The 20627-nt window shown below is 43.3% G+C and overlaps 1 protein-coding gene and 1 pseudogene across 4 annotated transcripts; both read left to right on the top strand.

The window, feature by feature from the left end:
• The first annotated feature begins 1728 nt into the window (after window positions 1–1728).
• Window positions 1729–7896, top strand: LOC119365912 (auxin response factor 11-like). Of its 4 annotated transcripts, none has more exons than XM_037631563.1 (14): window positions 1729–1855; window positions 2570–2942; window positions 3052–3150; window positions 3251–3307; window positions 3431–3586; window positions 3684–3768; window positions 3885–3975; window positions 4499–4663; window positions 4759–4878; window positions 5216–5291; window positions 5376–5511; window positions 5625–6982; window positions 7099–7289; window positions 7520–7896. In XM_037631563.1, exons 2-14 carry the CDS (start codon window positions 2721–2723, stop codon window positions 7629–7631), a joined length of 2868 nt encoding a protein of 955 aa, XP_037487460.1. In that variant the 5' UTR covers window positions 1729–1855; window positions 2570–2720; the 3' UTR covers window positions 7632–7896. The 4 variants fall into 4 exon arrangements, with proteins under 4 accessions (XP_037487460.1, XP_037487461.1, XP_037487462.1 ...); XM_037631564.1 differs by having other exon boundaries at window positions 1764–1855; window positions 2538–2942; XM_037631565.1 differs by lacking the exon at window positions 1729–1855 and having other exon boundaries at window positions 2118–2942; window positions 3684–3765.
• A 522-nt stretch (window positions 7897–8418) lies between these two features.
• Window positions 8419–11305, top strand: LOC119365913 (annotated as a pseudogene).
• Window positions 11306–20627: the final 9322 nt, after the last annotated feature.

Genomic DNA, 20627 nt, shown 5'->3' on the forward strand with positions numbered 1-20627 from the left:
AATTCAAATAAAAATTAGTTGATTTGTCCGAAAAAAATTGCGTACATTCATTCTGACCCATATTTTATTTTATCTAGATTTTCAAATTTAAAACTATTCAAATTCAAGCAAATTTTTGTTGATTTGTCCCCAAAAAATACGTACATTCATTGGGCACTATATTTCCTTTTATCGTTATTTTCAAATTTTAAATTATTTGAATTCAAACAAAAAATTAGATGATTTGTCCAAAATACTATATTCCCTTTTCTCGTTTGGTTTCTACTTTAACTCGTACGGTTTATCTTATATAACGCTAATTGTGCTCTATAAACGTCAACAGTAAGGAGGTCAAGTGGCTATTTAAGCGAGGCGAATCATAGCAGGTCATGTGTTTGAATCCTGTTGCCGCTCTAGCACTTTTCATTTTATTTAAGGATTTTCAGCATAAATAAATAAAATGCAAGGGTGCTTTAAAAAAAAACAATGCATGCGGATTACCCACTGCATCAGCCACTGACAATGGGCCCATGCCACATTGGCAAGCCAAGCGTGCACATGATACGGTAGAAAGCACCGTATATGAACGGAAAGACAAGTTAGATGACCAGAAACATGTATTTTACAAGTTTATGCACCAAATTGATCGTCACGTGCAAGTTTTGTGACTTGTGGTGTATTTACCTCTTGAACCAACTAAGCATCCGCTTGATCTCCTCTACTAGCAGCTGTGAAGGTGACGTAGTCCCAGCGTATTACGAGCCTGTAGAACCGCCCCCTCGAAGGGTCACGTCGAAGCGGCACCACGCTCGCGCCACAGGCGTAGCACCCACGATTTGCCGCTGGAGCAGTATCGCCGAGGTCCATGTACGTACTATCGGCACATCAATCCCATCCAGAAACCAGAGTCTCACTCGCAAACCCAGCGGTCCGCAGGGCGCGCGCGCACACGCACAGACACGGTGGACCGGTGGCCAGTCTACACGCCGGACAAGTGACGGCATCACCGCGTGCGCCGGACGGCGGCTAGACGTGGTGTGACGGACGGACGACGGGTCGTCCGGTGAGGTACGTACGAAATACCCCCGTTTGGTTTCTCTCCGTGTGCCGCTAGCTCGGCCTCCCATCCATCTGCAAGCCGTGCAGTGCGTAATGGAGCCACTGCCCCACGCCTCCCTCGGTGGCAATACGTACGTAGTCGCAGGCCGAGCCACAGGCGCGTAGCACCACCACGCCAGCCTCCCTCACCTCTGTTCAGCTGCCCGGTGGCCAGTGGGGATCAAGCCAGCCGTAAAAAAGAGGCAAAGCAAAGCAAGGGCGAGAGAGAGAGAGAGAGTTTTTATTTTTTTTGAGTTTTTTTTGGGGGTTTGGGTTGGGTTGGGGCACGGAGCGCCTGCGCGAATGAGGAATCATGGCTGATGCCTGATGGCTTCCGCCCTCGAAAGGTCGGCATCTTTATCCCATTCCCATTGTTGGCAAGGGAGGGGAGCGAGAAGAAGCAGCAAAAGGCGCACACCGTATGTAGTAGTATGTATCATTGCCCTCTACTCACTCTACTACTGCCCCGCCCAGGCCCATCCTACATCCTACTACACCTCACTCTACACCGTACCGCCACCACCGCGTCCGCGGCCCGGGAGGTAGGGCTCCTCCGCGCGTGCTCCCGGGCCTGCCTCTGCCTGCCTAGCACCAGTGCACCACACCCTCCACTCCACCGCTTTGCTTTGCATCGCCTCGCCTCGCCTTTATCAGAGGCAGAGCGCCCCCAGCCCCAGCCCCTCCTCTTATTACGCTCGCTCCGGCACTTGCACTTGCCCGGCCCGTCCGTGCCTTCCTCCTCGGAGACATTGTTGGCGCTCTGCTTCTGCGGGACAAGGTAGGTTCTCCACCTCTCCTTCTCCCCCCCATTTCTCCGATTACCTCCTATCGACTCTCCACCGGTTAGTGCTAGCTTCCAATGCCGCCGGCGACCTATGCTTCGGCTCTTGGAAATGGAGTCGGAAGTCTGCGGCGTTCTCCACACGGGCTCACCGCACCTGCTGCATGGGGTTTCGTCGTCTTCTCACTCTTGTGAAATGCCTCACACCCCACGCCTCGCGCTCGCCTCGCCTGCTTAAAGGACTAGTTCTAGCAGTGATCCTATAGGATAGGAAGGGTGGGGCGTTCCCCTTGTTCGACCCCACCCCACGCCACGCCATGCTCCAGGCCGCCGCGAGCTCGCTTCCCAGGAGACGGCATTCCGTCGAGCACCTAAGCTCTACTAGTATGTATAGCAAGATTCCCGGCGCCATTTTGCTCTGCGCCTAGCTCCAGCCCCTGTCGGCTCTCGGCTCTCGCGTCGCGTGAAAACACAAAAGCCGCCTTCCCTTCTTTCTCGGGAAAGTGAGGCAGGGGCGGGTTTTCAGCCAGCCATGCGGACCCAACCCGAGCTCTCACTCTAGCTTCCTGCTACTGCTACTAGCTCGCCATTCCGAACGCATTTTTTTGGGGCCTTCTTGCATACATACTCCTGCCTGCCTGCTTGCTTGCTTGCTTGCTCACACACACTGAACTGACAGGCATCCTCTGCTTCTCTTGCGACGACCTGCAGGCACTCTGATCTCCGAGAATCTGTGATTGATTGATTGATCAATGGCGAAGTCTGGCTATTAAGCTGCTCGTTTGCCAGTCGGTGCACCCAGCTCAAGCTCGAGCTCGATTCAGCAGCGACTCTTTAGCTTGGATTTGGTCGGGGGAGACACATGGCGGCGGCCTCGCAGGAGAAGCAGCAGCAGCAGCTGCCGGCGTTCGGCGTGCTGAGGAACGCGGCGGCGCTGCTCGACGAAATGCAGCTCATGGGGGAGGCGCAGGGCGCCAAGAAGGTGATCAACTCGGAGCTCTGGCACGCCTGCGCCGGCCCGCTCGTCTGCCTGCCGCAGCGCGGGAGCCTCGTCTACTACTTCCCCCAGGGCCACAGCGAGCAGGTCCGTCTGAATCCTTCTACTGCATCAACAGTCCTGCTCTGCTCTCAACTGTTTTAGATCACCTGATGACTTCATGCATGGATTGCTCAAGTTTTTCTTGATCTGCCAGGTCGCGGCCACCACCAAGAAGACACCCAACTCTCGGATCCCGAACTACCCGAGCCTGCCGTCGCAGCTGCTGTGCCAAGTCCACAACATCACCATGCATGTAAGTTTACATTGTTCATCTTCAGGTTCAGGTCAGGTGTAGGGTTCATCTTCAGGTTCAGCTGCCTATGCAGCCTGATGAATGCTTGTATTTTGCACAGGCCGACAAGGACACTGACGAGGTCTACGCGCAGATGACTCTTCAACCAGTGAACTCTGTAAGTACTGTCGGAAATGGAGCTTGGTGAAAAATTCAGAACATGCTGAACTGTATTTTCTCTACAGTGTTCACTGAAAGTGTAAAACTGTCACACCTGATTCGAAGATCCTGTCAATTTCAGGAAACCGACGTGTTCCCGATCCCGTCTCTCGGAAGCTATGCCAAGAGCAAGCATCCAGCCGAGTATTTCTGCAAGAATTTGACCGCGAGCGATACGAGCACGCACGGCGGTTTCTCGGTGCCGCGAAGAGCCGCCGAGAAGCTGTTCCCACAGCTGGTATACATCAGCATCTTGTCCACATTTTCATTTACCTACTTGGTTATTCATTGTGAATGCTTCAGCTCATGCATAGGTTATGTCTTTGGACTTGCAGGATTACTCGATGCAACCTCCGAACCAGGAGCTTATCGTGCGAGATTTGCATGATAACATGTGGACGTTTCGTCACATTTATCGTGGTAGGGTCGAATGCTGTTTGACCTGCTTTTAACTTGTTCATTCATTCAAGGGTATATAATTTGGGTGTCCTGGGTCACTGTCTTCTAAAAGTTTCTTCATTTGGTGCTTCTTGCAGGGCAGCCGAAGCGACATCTTCTAACGACTGGATGGAGCCTCTTTGTCGGCGCAAAACGGCTTAAAGCAGGGGATTCTGTCTTATTTATCAGGTATATGCATGGACCCAACTTGTATGATACACTAGTATGAATATTTTTGGGATCTTAACCAAATGCATCTTGCACTACTGCATCTGAAAAGGTTCAGACTATGGTATTGGTGTGAACTCTTAATTATTGGATGGAACGAACCATATGGATTATGGAGACAGTTCCTGCATTGAACTGCCATCATATTTAGGGGCTACAATGTTGGTTAAAGTGTAGAATCAATCTCAAATTATGTGCATGTTATTAAGATGTAACAAATGTACTATATTAATCGATTACTTATTGGTCTTTCTACTATCTGTTTACAGACATTTCCAACTTGCTGAATTCAATTTTTTCATGCAGACGTAGCTGTACTGAACTTACACATTTAAGCTACCCTGATTAGTGCTATGATGCTATGTGGCAGACACCAAACCTTTACTCAACCAGACTGGGAACAACTTATATTACCTAAAGGATTTCCACTCGGTGAATTTGTGAGAACCGAACGTCCATTCCTGACAAAAGTTACTGGTTTCAGGGATGAGAAGTCACAACTACTTGTCGGTGTTAGGCGTGCCACCAATCAGCAAACAGCATTGTCATCTTCGGTTCTGTCCACTGATAGCATGCACATCGGTGTTCTGGCTGCTGCAGCTCATGCTGCATCAAGTGGTAGTTCATTTACCATTTACTACAATCCTAGGTACAAAATCTTTCTCCATCTCCATTTTGCCTGCCAGTTCATATGGTTTACTGGTGGCATATTTTAACATATATACGCTCTTGAAATCTCTTCAGAACGAGCCCATCGCCGTTTGTAGTTCCTGTTGCGAGGTATAATAAGGCCAACTATATCCAGCAATCAGTTGGCATGAGAATGGCTATGATGTTTGAGACAGAGGAGTCAAGCAAGCGCAGGTTTGTCCACTAACTAGAACTAAATACTTTGTCATAGGCAGATAGCATATTTTTTCTGCTTTTGATTTGATGCTCTGTATTCTACTCCAGTAAACTGCAACTGATGTTAGAAGGCAATATATACTGTCATGCTTTCAAGTTTAAATTACTTGTTCTGCAAATCTTTCTCACTTTCATCTTTGAGAAAAATGACCATATCAAGCCACCTCTAGAATATTGAGTAGTAGTATAATGCAATATACCATTCACTTATGAAGGTTTAGCACCATCTTTCAATGTGTATGCTCGGTGAAGTTGTTCTGCATCATATCTGAATAAAAATGTATCTGTTTGACAGATACACTGGTACAATTGTGGGAGTTAGCGACTCTGATCCGATGAGATGGCCCAACTCCAAATGGCGCAACTTGCAGGTGCCTTGCTTTCCTTCCAAAAAACTTGAATGAACCTACCTGCCTATCATCATGTAGCCATCCTTATGTACATTGCATTAACAGATTGAATGGGATGAACATGGATACGGAGAAAGACCCGAGCGTGTGAGCATATGGGACATTGAAACTCCGGAGAACACTATAGTGTTCCCTTCCGCATCATTGAATTCGAAGCGACAATGCCTGCCTGGTTATGGAGGTACTTCTCAACCATGCTTTATTACTTGCAGTACCTGGGGTAGTGACTGAGTCTGAAAATATTTGTTGTACCATTTCGTAAGTTGGAAACTAACCCTTTTTTTTTACTTGCAGTGCCTGGGCTAGATATTGCATCTGTAAATATGTCACCATTTCAAAGGGCACCTGGAAATCCATATGGTAACTTGCAGCATATGCCCGCCGTTGGATCAGAATTGGCTATGATGATGTTTCTGAATCAATCTGGCCAAAACATAGGGACTCCACTCAGTTGTCACCAGTCCTCTTATTCTAGTATTATTCAAAATGTCAAGCAAAACTACATGCCTCCTTCAACATTTGGTCATCCCATTGGTTCAATAAAGCCAGAAAGCATGCCTTCCAATGAAGCCCAGCAGCAGCAGCTGCATGCTCCTAAGATGCAGAGAGGCAATTCAGAAAGCTGTGAAGTTCAGCCTGCCACTGATTCAGTTTCTGCGTCGGAGCTACATGTTGCAGGAAGAGAGCCAAGAAACACAGATAAATCTCCAAGTCAAAGCATTTCAGAGCAAAATGGCAAGGGTGAGCCTAGAGTCAAGCCTCGGAGGAGCAAGAAAGGCTCATCTCACAAAACCATTTCAGAGAATTCTGAACTTTCTTCGGCACCTTCACGGTTTTGCGATGACCAACAACATGTTTCAGAAGCAGAACTAGTCAGTTGTGACACCAAACATGTTAACTGTGGTAACAATGAAGGTTCATCTGGTGCACTTACTCATGGTGATTTTGCTGGACAGCTGCAGTGTCAGCAGGTCGAACAAAATGAACTAGTGTCACCACCAAAGTTGGAATCATCAATATCACCTGATGGAGGGAAGTCAGTTAACTCATTTCCCAACCAGGCGTCTTTTTCGCAGTTCTTCGATGGTCTGGATTGGATGGTTCAGCCTCCCTATTACCAAGACTCCAATGGGATTCAGTCAGTTAGTGCATCAGAGAACATCTTCAGTCCATCTGCTAATATAGGTTCCACAATAAATACTGATACTCTGGAGACTTTTCAGAATTCTTGCCTCTCAGACTGCTTCCCCAATTCCATACAAGACTTCATCGGCAGCCCGGATCTGCATTCACTAACATTTCTGTCACCTGAGATGCAAAATCTGGATGTCCACCACGACGGAAGCAACGTACCGAGCACATCCAACTCATATGTACAAATGAGCTTCTCTGAAGATGATAGTGGAAGTCACATGGAATCCATTCAAAGAGGAATGAATAACATCTCTTCTTGCTCTCAACCACAGACTACCGAGGGCTTTAATCTGGGAATGTACTCGAAGTTGCCAAGTTTGAAGGAGTCTCAGGTTTTGTCTCTGCCAGAGATCCATAACAGTTCCAGGGGCACATCATCATGCAGCATGGATGCAGCAGAGTACAGCATTGACCGAAGCGCAAAGCCGTTGAAACCACCGGTGCGGACATACACAAAGGTATGGTACTACAACACTTCCAAGTAGGCAGCATTTGCTGAAACTTCTCTGATAATGAGATTGTAACTTCAAGCTTTTGCTTATGCTAATGTTATCTTCTGATCCATGACAAGCAGGTTCAAAAGCTAGGATCTGTTGGAAGATCTATCGATGTCACGCGGTATAGAGATTACCGTGAGCTGAGATCAGCCATCGCATCCATGTTTGGGCTCCAGGGGAAGCTCGAGCACCCTGCAAGTTCAGACTGGAAGCTAGTGTACGTCGACTACGAAAACGATGTGCTTCTTGTTGGCGACGATCCATGGGAGTAAGTATCTGCAGCTCTGTTTCTTGACAAAATCCAGCATAACACATCCCTTGGGTTAATCCATGTCCTAATGTAGTACTCCCTCCGTAAAGAAATATAAGAGTGTTTTGATCACTAAAATAGTAATCTAAACACTTCTATATTTCTTTACAGAGTGAGTACAGTTCTTAGGAATTCTTCACTCACTCACTCACTCACTGACCGTATTGTGCTCCTCTGAATCTTGGCAGGGAATTCATCAACTGCGTGCGATGCATCCGGATCCTATCGCCTTCAGAAGTACAGCAGATGAGCGAGAACGGCATGCAAGTCTTGAACGACTGCATCCAAGCAGACCAGTAGGCCAACTCACTGATCAGGATGCGTCTGGAAAATCAAAATAAAGCAGAGAGCAAGATTAAGCTAGATTGCTGTTCTGAACACAGTAGTGCCTTCCTTAGTTAATTGTAGGCTGATTTTTTGACAGTGTATTTTGGTAGGGGATTTAGATTTACCAGCGTTTTGTGTGGTGTTATCATCATCTTTCCCAAATGCTGAAGAACCCCCAGGCAGTTTGCTGTGCGATTGCTACTTCCAGTGCTTGTTTGTGATGATGCGCATTATAGAGAGAGCCTGATGTCTCAACACCAGTGTAAATGTTAGGATTTGGGTTGTCAATTGTAGATTCATTTACAACTACTCCCTCCTTTCCTAAATATTTGTCTTTCTAGAGATTTCAGCGAGGGACTACATACGGAGAAAAATGAGTGAATCTACACTCTAAAATATGTTTATATACATCCGTATGTGGTAGTCTATTTGAAATCTCTAAAAAGATAAATATTTAGGAACGGAGGGAGTAGTTTGACAGGTGTGGATCTTTGTTGGCAATGGTGGGTGCCCTGCTCAGCATCACTCACTGCACTCTCTATGTCAGTTGCTCTGTTGCATAACCCTATATATATGTACACAAATGCTATGCAGATAGGGCTTTTTTCGCGTACCTGGATCTGGATCTGGAGCTACATTCTCTGTTGTCGCCTCATGTGTCGTTTTCGTCAGTATAAAAATGCAGCAAAGTAGAATGTTTTTGTTCCCAAAATTGGTCGGGCAGACAGTTTAAGGTTGAGGTTGAGGTCAAGCCTCCTCCTGCTATGCTATAATAATGGGCACGGCGACCCTGACGACACGACAGACCAAGAAGAGCTTCAGAAACGGGAACCGAAATCCAAACCCCCGACCCACCCAAGCGTCTCCGCTCTCCTTCTGCCGCAGTGGCCCGCCGCGACGCCAAGATAGGGACCGACGCCCCCGCCCCCGCCCCGGCCGCGGCCGCCGGAGACGGCGACGCGGCCCGGAAGCGGCCGGGCGGGCAGGACGCGGCCGCGGGCGCCGACAGCAAGCGCCGCCGCGCGGAGCACCCCTCCTCCGGCTCCCGGGACCGCAACCCCCACCAGCCGCAGCGGCAGCAGCAGAAGCCGGGGCGCCCCGGGGACGGGGGCAAGGGGAAGAGGGAGACGATGCGGGCGTCGCACATCCTGATCAAGCACGAGGGGTCCCGGCGCAAGGCCTCGTGGCGGGACCCCGACGGCGTCGCCATCTCCGCCACCACCCGCGACGACGCCGCCGACCTCGCCCGCGCCCTCCGCGACCAGATCGCCGCCGGGGAGCTCCAGTTCGACGCCGCCGCCCGCGACAACTCCGACTGCAACTCCGCCAAGCGCGGCGGCGACCTCGGTCAGTGCCCCCTCCCCCCCCTGCCCGCCCGATTTGCTGGTGCGCGCGCGCTATGTGCCATGTTTGTGTGGATTTGCTTCTGGGTGTGGCCAATTTGGGGGTGTCGGTGGCGCTTGGTGTGTGGAATGCTGATCAGAATTTGGCAAAACTAGCTTGCGTGGCGTGTTACATAACCTGGATATGTTGGCTGGTCCCATACAGCCTCACTGGAGTGCTGCATCTCTGACTGAGAGATGCACTATAATTCAGGCAATAATCTGAGTTGTTATGCAGGAGTAGCTTCAATTGTGTGCAACTATGGATGAATGCCAGATGTTCCCTCTTCAACTCTTTAAGCATTCTACAAGTTCTGTTGGCTTCTTAGCCCCACTATAAGGCGGTTTGTTGTCAGTACCCATGTCTGTTATATTGGAACTGACCAATTAATATCTCTCTCTTTATCTAATCTTAGCCCACTATAAGGCGGTTCGTTGTTGGCACCCAAGTCTGTTGTATTCGAACTGACCAATTGATGTCTCTCTGTTATCTTAGTCCACTGCAAGTCGGTTAGTTGTTGGTACCCATGTCTATTGTATTTGAACTGACCAATTAATATCTCTCTGTTCCTGTCATATTTTTTTTTGACCTTTCAGTGATTAGGTAAGTACTTATATCCACTAGAACAAATAATGGTCGCGTTAACCAACTCAGGATGATTTACTCCAGTTAGTTCCCTAATTTGCTCTTTCTATGAGTTTTGTTAATAATAATTGCTAAGGTTTCCTTGTTTTCTCTGATTTTTTTGTTGCCTGCAACTATATGTAAAAACTGGTAGTACATGCTTTATGTATGTTATAATTCCAATGTCCAGGCTGCCTTTTGAGCCTGCCCTTAGCCAGGTCATTTTTTAGCTGAGATTCCTACCTGCATGAATATTGTGGAATGTTGCAGGGATAACACACGCCTGTGGGACACACCAAAATACACTATAAAGACGTGGTGATATATTACTTTTCCAAAAACAAGAAGCTGACCAACTGAACATGGTGGCATGTTTAAATTGTATAGTGTTTCATAGTTGTTCTGTCCAAAATTACAGCATGCTTCTCTGCAGTACCTTTTCTATAATTGATAATTTCCTAGGGTTATCGAATCATCGATTTTGGAACATCAAATGGGACAATTGAGCACCATTATGAGCAAGAACGTTAAAAAAATTTAAGTCGACCAACCAGGCACTAGCACCCAGTGGCATTGTTCTAAAGAAGTACGACGGACACCAGCCAGTCAGTCCGTGGTGCGTAAACAAATTCCACCTCATGCAGGTGTTGAACCCTGGTGGGCGTGTTGTCACTGGAGCACCCCCACCAAACGAGTGACGTTCGGTTCTCAAATATGTTCTTATTGTGTTGACATATTTGCACTGCATGCACCCAGCATCCACAAGGGACTAAAATCATGAAAATAGCACACATCACTAGATTTTTTTCTTCCTGGCGCAGTATTTTTTCTAGTGTTCTTAACCAACTGCATCTTACATTGCTAAGAAATGTGAATTGCTCTAGGCCTGTTCAGGTAAACTCTATTTTGCATGGGAGTATGGGATGAAACATCTGTACAACGTAGACAATCCCTGCATTAAAATGCTAGTTCAAAACTGCGACACTTATTAGGGAGTATCATATTTCGGGGATGCAGTCTAGAATCTGTTTTGCCTTGATTTATGTTATTTGGATGCTGTAATGAAGGAATGCCATGTGCATCATACTGTTATGTCTTGTCTTTTTCCGCGACAAACTCGTGGTCTTTCCAGTTTCCACTACTAGTACTTCATTACTGTCTTCTATTGTACCCCTGATGCTTCAATTCAGTCATTCTCTTTATGATTCAAAAATTCGTTCATAATCAGGCCTAACTTAGCGTTTCACGATTTATGGCCGTAGGTCCATTCGAGAAGGGCAAGATGCAGAAGCCTTTCGAGAAGGCAGTGATTGCTCTGAAGGTGGGGGACATGAGCGACGTGGTTGATACTGAGAGCGGGGTGCACATCATCTTGAGGACCGGGTGACAGTGTCCGTGGAGATCCATATGAGATTGGCTTGAAACATCGCTCGTTCTCTTAAGCAGAGACCTTTTGTTATTTAACCTGCATTGTAACAGTGCTGACTGCAAAGCTACTAAGGGATTGGTTGTATGCCAGGATTAGACGTTGGTGGTGCCTGTGTTGTCTCGATAATGTTACAGCTTTTGAGTGGAATTCAGTTGTTATTTAAGGTTCAAGTGTTGAACAGTCAATTTGAGTCCAGCCACTTTCACATTCACATATTTGCGTTTACCATGACCACTGCACTTGTCTCGGGAAGATCACTAGCGAAGCAACAACTAAAACACATGAGATGACAATCACAACAGTAAGTAGTATCCTTCCAGCTTCACACCATAACATAGTACTCCCTCCATTTTTATATACAAGGCCACAAACTCAAATTACATGTATCATGATAAAATTTAATGTCTTGCTTTGTAAACCAGCTTTCTTTTCGTTTACTTGGATTTACGCCGCAAGCATGCAAGTAAGAAATAGGAAACTGAGTGGAGTGTCATTATGACTACACACATGTAAGTATTAAACGGGTTTGCTAGAACGAGGAAATATCATTAACTTTTGTCTTGATTACTGTTATTGGCCTTGTATAGATGCAAAATGTATTTTTCATAATGGCCTTGTACAAGTAAATGGAGGGAGTATAACGTATCAACAAACAAAAAACCCCACATACTCCCTCATGAAGAGTGTACATTTGGCTTTAAAATTCATTCTACAAAAAACTGTACTTTTATCTTCCCAATGCACTTTAAAGTAGAAAAATAGTTGACGAGAAGCACGGTAATCAAGACCAATGACATTCTACACTTGGTCTCCTTAATTTCTATATGCACTTAGCTCGTTGAGGGTTGGTAAAGGAAAGAGATGGTGGCTTGCACCTTTCCAATGCATTTTTTACCCTACTGCATAATTTGTCCTAAATTTTTTATATGTACACTTTTCACCGGACCGGGGGAGTATGCCGTCAAAAACAACTCAAATCATGCATGAGAAAAAGGAGGAGGACACCCACTAATAAAGAAAACTTATGGGCAATAAATCATAGCAGCAAGACGGTAAAAGATGGAGGTTCATCAAACTATTCCGTGATCATGTTTTGGCAGGGCACCCATACATCACATGTTCAACATTTACCATTTTTGGTTAGACATATGCGTGGAATATTCGGAAAGCGAGTGTGTCGGCTGGTGAGTTCTGGGGACCGAAAGGGTTCTGTGCAAAGAGGTTAAGGGCCAGTTCTTTTGAATGTAGCGCAATATATGGCTTGTTTTTTTAGGAGAGTGTAGGGCTTGTTGGTGCTCCACAAAAGGTATCATTGACGAGAAGCAACTTTAGAAGTAACCACTTTGCTTGTTGCACAAATATAAATAGGTATTTGCATGTTTGCGAGAAGAAAAACTTGTAGTTACCACATTTTCTTTCACATTTAAGACATAGTACCTTCAGCGGTATGCATCTGCAGCATCTAGATTAGCATCTGTTTTGGAAAGCTTACGAGTCATGAAAGAATCAACTATTTCAATAGCAAAACCCACGACGTGAGCAAGTATAGTCGAGTCTAGACGGTTGTTTCCGATTGACGTGTGATTGATATTGTTAGATAGTTTTAAATGCTATTGCGTGTAGCCCCAAGTGGAGACCCTCTGTGATGTTGGTGTGAGCAAACCCATATGTCCTGTCAATTATCATAATCTTGACGCTCATAAGTACCACGAATAGGAACAACCAACAAAATACTCCTATCAATAAGCTGACACATCACTTTTCATATACTTGAGTAGCAGTCCCTTAATTGTGAGCATAATAACGCAAACTGCTCAATGCGACATTGCATTTCTAGTGATGGGGGTATTTAATCTTCCACACACAAGGATAACTATCAAACGATGGCTGCAAGAGAACTATCACTTGTTTATACTAATATTTTATACTTCTTTAATTCACTTTCTCGACACACAATATTAGCAACTGTAATTTCTACTATATTTCATAAATTAACCACATAACATTGTAGCTAAATATTAAAATGCAATATTTTTACTATGTAAGTAGAATCCCATTTATCAACAATATATTTGGAGAATATTTCTACTATGCCAAGGTTGGAGGAGGTGTTGCGGTATTTCATATCATTATTATTCTCTTTTATCACAATCTTTAGTAATATCTTGGTTGAGAGAAGTTTATAGTTCAAAATATTATATTGCAAAGTGTTCTATTTTCTCCTTTGGAGTAATATATCGATGTATTTGTTGGTGCGAGACTATATAATAAAGAGATGGCGTGAGACTTCCCTTTGCTTTTCGTTATTACATATTCTAATACTATAATTCATTCTTATAGAATTATCTAGAGGGAGGTCATGACTTTACATTGGAGGTTTGATAATTAAAAATATTGAGATTTAAGAAATGAGCATTGACAAGTTACATTATTCTGATTTTTTGTTGGCTGCAACTATATGTAAAACCTGGTGCACGCTTTATGTATGTTTAATCCCAATGTTTAGGTTGTCTTGTGAGCCTGCCTTCATTTACGTTATTTGGATGCTATAATGAAGGAATGCCCATGTTGCATTAGACCATTAAGTCTTGTCTTTTTCTGCGACAAACTCGTGGTCTTTCCAGTTGCCACTTGTTCATTACTATCTTCTCTTGTACGCATGGTGCTTATCTTCTTATATTCTGTTCTATGATTCAAAATTTCATCCTTGATCAGGCCTAGGTTTGGGTTTGACAATTTATGGCCATAGGTCCATTCGAGAGGGGCAAAATGCAGAAGTGATATGTCCATTTTGCATCATGCTTTTATATTGATATTTATTGCATTATGGGCTGTTATTACACATTATATCACAAATTATGCTTTTTCTCTCTTATTTTACAAGGTTTACATGAAGGAGGAGAATGCCGGCAGCTGGAATTCTGGACTGGAAAAGGAGCAAATATTAGAGACATATTCTACAGAACTCCAAAAGTCCTGAAACTTCACAGAGAATTATTTTGGAATATATAAAAAATATTGGGCGAAGAAAGCACTAGAGTGGGGCCACCTGCCATCCACAAGGGTGGAGGGCACACCCTACCCCCTGGGTGCGCCCCCTACCTTGTGGTCCACCTGGTAGGCCCTCGATCCCCATCTTCTGCTATACGGTGTGTTTTGACCTGGAAAAAATCAGAAGGAAGCTTTCGGGACGAAGCACCGTCATCTCGAGGCAGAACTTGGGCGGAACCAATCTAGGGCTCTGGCGGAGCTGTTCTGCCGGGGAAACTTCCCTCCGGGAGGGGGAAATCGAAGCCATTGTCATATGCAACGATCCTCTCATCGAGAGGGGGTCAATCTCCATCAACATCTTCACCAGCACCATCTCCTCTCAAACCCTAGTTCATCTCTTGTATCCGATCTTTGTCTCAAAACCTTAGATTGGTACCTGTGGGTTGCTAGTAGTGTTGATTACTTCTTGTAGTTGATGTTAGTTGGTTTATTCGGTGGAAGATCATATGTTCAGATCCTTAATGATAATTAATACTCCTCTAATTATTAACATGAACATGCTTTGTGAGTAGTTACGTTTGTTCCTAAGGACATGGGAGAAGTCTTGTTATAAGTAATCATGTGAATTTGGTATTCGTTTGATATTTTGATGAGATGTGTGTTGCCTCTCCTCAGTGGTGTTATGTGAACGTCGACCACATGATACTTCACCATGATTTGGGCCTAGGGGGAGGCATTGGGAAGTAATAAGTAGATGCTTGGTTGCTAGAGTGACAAAAGCTTAAGCCCTAGTTTATGCGCTGCTTCGTAAGGCACTGATTTGGATCCATATGTTTCATGCTATGGTTATATTTATCTTAATTCTTCTTTCGTAGTTGCAGATGCTTGCAAGAGGGGTTAATCATAAGTGGGAGGCTTGTCCAAGGAAGGACATCACCCAAGCACCGGTCCACCCACATATTAAATTATCAAAGTAACTAACGCGAATCATATGAGCATGATGAAAACTAGCTTGACAATAATTCCCATGTGTCCTCGGGAGCGCTTTGCTTTATATAAGAGTTTGTCCAGGCTTGTCCTTTGCTATAAAAAGGATTGGGCCACCTTGCTGCACCTTGTTTAATTTTGTTACTTGTTACCCGTTACGAATTATCTCATCATACAACTATCTATCACCGACAATTTCAGTGCTTGCAGAGAATACCTTGCTAAAAACTGCTTGTCATTTCCTTCTGCTCCTTGTTGGGTTCAACACTCTTACTTATCGAAAGGACTACGATAGATCCCCTATACTTGTGGGTCATCAAGACTCTTTTCTGGCGTCATTGACAGGGAGTGAAGCGCCTTTGGTAAGGAAACATTTATATAGCATGCTGAAATTTACTATCACTTGTTACTGTAGAAAGTAATCCTTTGAGGGGCTTGTTCGGGGTATCTTCACCTTGACCGGAAGAGCAAAGAGTTGCTCCTGAACCTACTGCACCTACTGAAAATATTTATTATGAAATTCCTTCGGGTATGATAGAGAAACTGCTAGCTAATCCTTATGCAGGAGATGGAACATTACATCCTGATATGCACCTAATCTATGTGGATGAAGTTTGTGGATTATTTAAGCTTGCATGTTTGCCCGAGGATGTTGTCAAGAAGAAGTTCTTCCCTTTATCTTTGAAGGGAAAGGCATTTACATGGTATAGGCTATATGATGATATTGGATCATGGAACTACAACCGGTTGAAATTGGAATTTCATCAGAAGTTTTATCCTATGCATCTGGTTCATCGTGATCGGAATTGTATATTAATTTTTGGCCTCGGGAAGGATAAAGTATCACTCAAGCTTGGGGGAGGCTTAAGTCAGTGTTATATTCTTGCCCTAATCATGAGCTGTCAAGAGAAATTATTATTCAAAATTTTTATACTCGGCTTTCTCATAATGATCGATCCATGCTCGATACTTCTTGTACTGGTTATTTTATGAAGAAGGATATTGAATTCAAATGAGATTTATTGGAAAGAATTAAATGCAACTCTGAAGACTGCGAACTCGACGAAGGTAATGAGTTAGGTATAAACCTTAAGTTTGACTGTGTTAAATCTTTTATGGATACCGATACTTTTCGTGATTTGAGCACTAAATATGGACTTGACTCTGAGATAGTAGCTTCTTTCTGTGAATCTTTTGCCACTCACATTGATCTCCCTAAGGAGAAGTGGTTTAAATATCATCCTCCCATTGAAGTGAAATTAGTAGAACCTATTAAAGTTGAAGAAGAAACTATTACTTATAATGTTGATCCTATTGTTCCTACTGCTTATATTGAGAAACCACCTTTTCCTGTTAGAATAAAGGATCATGCTAAAGCTTCAACTGTGGTTTGTAAGAGCAATACTAGAACACCTACACCCCCTGAACAAATTAAAGTTGAACCTACTATTACTATGGTTAAAGATATCTTGGTTGATAACACTGATGGGCATGTTATTTATTTCTGTGATGAAGCTGCTAGGATTGCTAAACCCGATATTAAAGATAAACATAGACATGTTGTTGGCATGCCTGTTGTTTCTGTTAAAATAGGAGATAATTGTTATCATGCCTTATGTGATGTGGGTGCTAGTGTGAGTGCAATTCCTTATACCTTGTACCAAGAAATTATGAATGATATTGCACCTGCTGAGATAGAAGATATTGAAATTACTATTAAACTTGCCAATAGAGATACTATTTCGCTAATTGGGGTTGTTAGAGATGTTGAAGTCTTGTGTGGGAAAATAAAATACCCTACTGATTTTCTTGTTTTTGCTTCCCCACAAGATGATTTTTGTCCCATTATATTTGGTAGACCTTTCTAGAGTATTGTTAATTCTAAGATAGACAGCGAGAAAGATATTGTTACTGTTGGTTTAATGGATATGTCTCATGATTTTGATTTCTCTAAATTTCTAGACAACCCCATGATAAAGAATTGCCTAGTAAGGATGAAATTATTGGTCTTGCTTCTATTGCCGTTCCTCCTACCGATCCTTTAGAACAAAATTTGCTAGACCATGAAAATTATATGCTTATGAATGAAAGAAGGGAAATAGATGAAATATTCTTTAATCAAGGGCCTGTTTTGAGGCACAATTTTCCTGTTGAAATCCTAGGGGATCCTCCTCCACCCAAGGGTGATCCTGTGTTTGAGCTTAAACAATTACCTGATACTCTGAAATATGCTTATCTTGATGAAAAGAAGATATATCCTGTTATTATTAGTGCTAATCTTTCAGAGCATGAAGAAAAGAAATTATTGAAAACTTTGAAGAAGCACCGTGCCGCTATTGGATATACTCTTGATGATCTTAAGGGCATTAGTCCCACTCTATGCCAGCACAAAATTAATTTGGAGTGTGATGCTAAACCAGTTGTTGATCATCAACGATGGTTAAATCCTAAGATGAAAGAAGTGGTAAGAAATGAAATACTAAAGCTTCTGGAGGCAGGTATAATATATCCTATTGCTGATAGTAGATGGGTAAGTTCCCTTCATTGTGTCCCAAAGAAGGGAGGTATTACTGTTGTTCCTAATGATAAGAATGAATTGATCCCACAAAGAATTGCTACAGGTTATAGAATGGTAATTGATTTTCACAAATTAAACAAAGCTACTAGAAAAGATCATTACCCTCTACCTTTTATTGATCAAATGCTAGAAAGATTATCTAAACATACACATTTTTGCTTTTTAGATGGTTATTCTGGTTTCTCTCAAATACCTATGTCAAAAGTGGACGAACAAAAGACCACTTTTACTTGCCCTTTCGGTACTTTTGCTTATAGACATATGCCTTTTGGTTTATGCAATGCACCTGCTACCTTTCAAAGATGTATGATGGCTATATTCTCTGACTTTTGTGAAAAGATTGTTGAGATTTTCATTAATGATTTATTTGTTTGTGGAACTTCTTTTGATGATTGCTTAAGCGACCTTGATCGAGTTTTGCAAAGAGGTGAAAAAACTAACCTTGTCTTGAGTTGGGAGAAGTGCCACTTTATGGTTAATGAAGGTATTGTCTTGGGGCATAAGATTTTTGAAAGAGGTATTGAAGTTGATAAAGCTAAAGTAGATGCTATTGAAAAGATATCGTGTCCTAAAGATATCAAAGGTATAAGAAGTTTCCTTAATCATGCTGGTTTCTATATGAGGTTTATTAAAGATTTCTCTCTAATTTCTAGGCCTCTCACCAATATCTTGCAAAAATATGTCCCTTTTGTTTTTGATGGTGATTGTGTAGAAGCATTTGAAAACTTAAGAAAGCCTTGATTTCTGCACCTATTGTTCAGCCACCTGATTGGAATTTTCCCTTTGAAATTATGTGTGATGCTAGTGATTATGCTATTGGTGTTGTTCTAGGGCAAAGAGTTGATAAAAAATTAAATGTTATTCATTATGCTAGAAGAACTCTAGACAGTGCCCGGAGAAATTATGCTACTACCGAAAAAGAATTTTTAGTGGTTGTTTTTGCTTGTGACAAGTTTAGATCTTATATTGTTGATTCCAAAGTAACTGTTCACACTAATCATGCTGCTATTAAATATCTTATGAAAAATAAAAATGCTAAACCTAGACTTATGATAAGGGCATGGCAACAACAATTGATGATCCTACTCAAGTTGAGCTAGTTAAAGAATTAAGTCATGGAAAAGTTGCAGAATTAATGATGTGCAGAAAACCATATTTCATAGAGGAGACAATGGTCGTGTGCGTCATTTGTGTGGACCGAGAATTAATTCTATAACTGCTAGACTCAAGATCAATTACATGATGCATTCATTGGATTCAAAAGATGTGATTGATTCATTGGAGTATGGTCCTATATGCATGAAATATAGAGTTGTACCACCATATTTGGTCTATGAAAAAACAGGACACTCGGAAGGATCAATATGCCGCAGTAAAGGAAAAGATCAGATCGGTCTCAATCTTAACCGCCAGTAAAAATCGTGCCAGTGAATATATATGCATCAAAGGAGGAAACATGAGATAAAAATGGAACCTATACGTGACAAGGTAGAGCCAAACTTTCGTACGCCTCCTAATTGGACATGGATCGGCTCAGTGGATCTTTGTTTGCATGGCAAGAAAATCACATTGCATGCAAAGTACTCCCTCCGTTTCTAAATATAAATCTTTGTAGGTATTTCACTATGGACCACATATGGATGTATATAGATGCATTTTGTGTGTAGATTCACTCATTTTACTCTGTATGTGATCCATAGTGAAATCTCTCCAAAGACTTATATTTAGGAACGGAGGGAGTAATTATCTATCTCGTGGAGTCCAAGTCCTAATAAAATAAAGAGATGTATTTTCATTGGAGTTGTGGGTCACGTACTTGAGTTTTTTTATTCGTTTAGGATTTAGTTATTAGATTACTAATACTTTTGAGAGTCCAGATTTTCTTAGCTTCTGTTTAGGCGCACGAGAGCTAGGCCGAATAAAAGGCTCGCCTCAGCTCATGTAAAGGGGAGCAGTTTTGGAGTTGAATAAAAATACAGAAAACGCCCGAGTTCAGGGCGACCAGATCATGTGTATTTTGTGTGATTTTTCATGAGGGAAATTTGCTAGCGATACATGTTGATCCAACTGGGTCTTTATCTTTGTTTGTGTATTTTCATGCAGGGGTAAAAATTATTATTGGAGGTTGCAAGGAGGAACAAGGTGGAAGAACTGTTGATCAAGCATCGCCGTGAAAGATCGGGCCATCTACGACCGCGAATTAGCATCTCGCTAGTCCATGCCTCATCAGGTGGTATTCAGAGCAAGGTTGTTCACGACACTATGGAGAAGGTGACGAGCGCATCGTCATTCAGTAAGTTAAGCTATGGATTTCAGTTGAAGGAGGAAGGCCGCTGGGCTGGGCTATTTCACACCCGTGTGGTGGTGAGAGAGAGATCATGTGCCATGACGATCGATCACATGAATTTGATCAACGTCGCAAGCATCGAGATCTTGGAGAAGCTGAATCTACCAATGACATCACGTCTACAACCATACTGTTTCCATTGGGGTCACGAAGAGCTCACCGTCACGCAACAAACCAAGGTACCGTTTTTGTTGGAAAATTATTTTTGCGAGGTTTTGTGCGACGTGATTCCGGCACCGATGATTTCATGTCACTTGTTATTGGGCGAGCCATGGTACAGAGAGCATGATGTTGCGTATGATTGCAAGACACACAGATATACCGTCAAGAGGCGTAAGAAGTGCAACTCGTGCCAATGGGTGAGGAGCGTTTTATTTCTTGGAGGAAAGAACATCTTGAGAGGATAAAAGAGCAGGAAGAAGAAGAAAAGAAGAAGGCCCAAGTTGCTGAAATTTCTGTGGTTGTTATTCAATCGAGTGAAGAAAATATTGCTCAAGAGGTCAACTCAAATCTGAGGACGGTTTTGATGCAAGGGGGAGAGGATGATATGACCAACGCTAAAGTTGTTTGTATCGACGACCACCACCGCACCACGATGTACAAGACGCATGTCTGGGTCAAGTTATGACA

Source organism: Triticum dicoccoides, chromosome 2B (assembly GCF_002162155.2).
Source record: "Triticum dicoccoides isolate Atlit2015 ecotype Zavitan chromosome 2B, WEW_v2.0, whole genome shotgun sequence".
Lineage (NCBI taxonomy): Eukaryota > Viridiplantae > Streptophyta > Magnoliopsida > Poales > Poaceae > Triticum > Triticum dicoccoides.

Coding starts and splice junctions, on each gene's coding strand:
- LOC119365912 (XM_037631563.1), top strand. CDS start 2,721: ATGGCGGCGGCCTCGCAGGAGAAGCAGCAGCAGCAGCTGCCGGCGTTC. Junction 2,943..3,051: donor CCCAGGGCCACAGCGAGCAG/GTCCGTCTGAAT, acceptor TTGATCTGCCAG/GTCGCGGCCACCACCAAGAA. Junction 6,983..7,098: donor CGGTGCGGACATACACAAAG/GTATGGTACTAC, acceptor CATGACAAGCAG/GTTCAAAAGCTAGGATCTGT.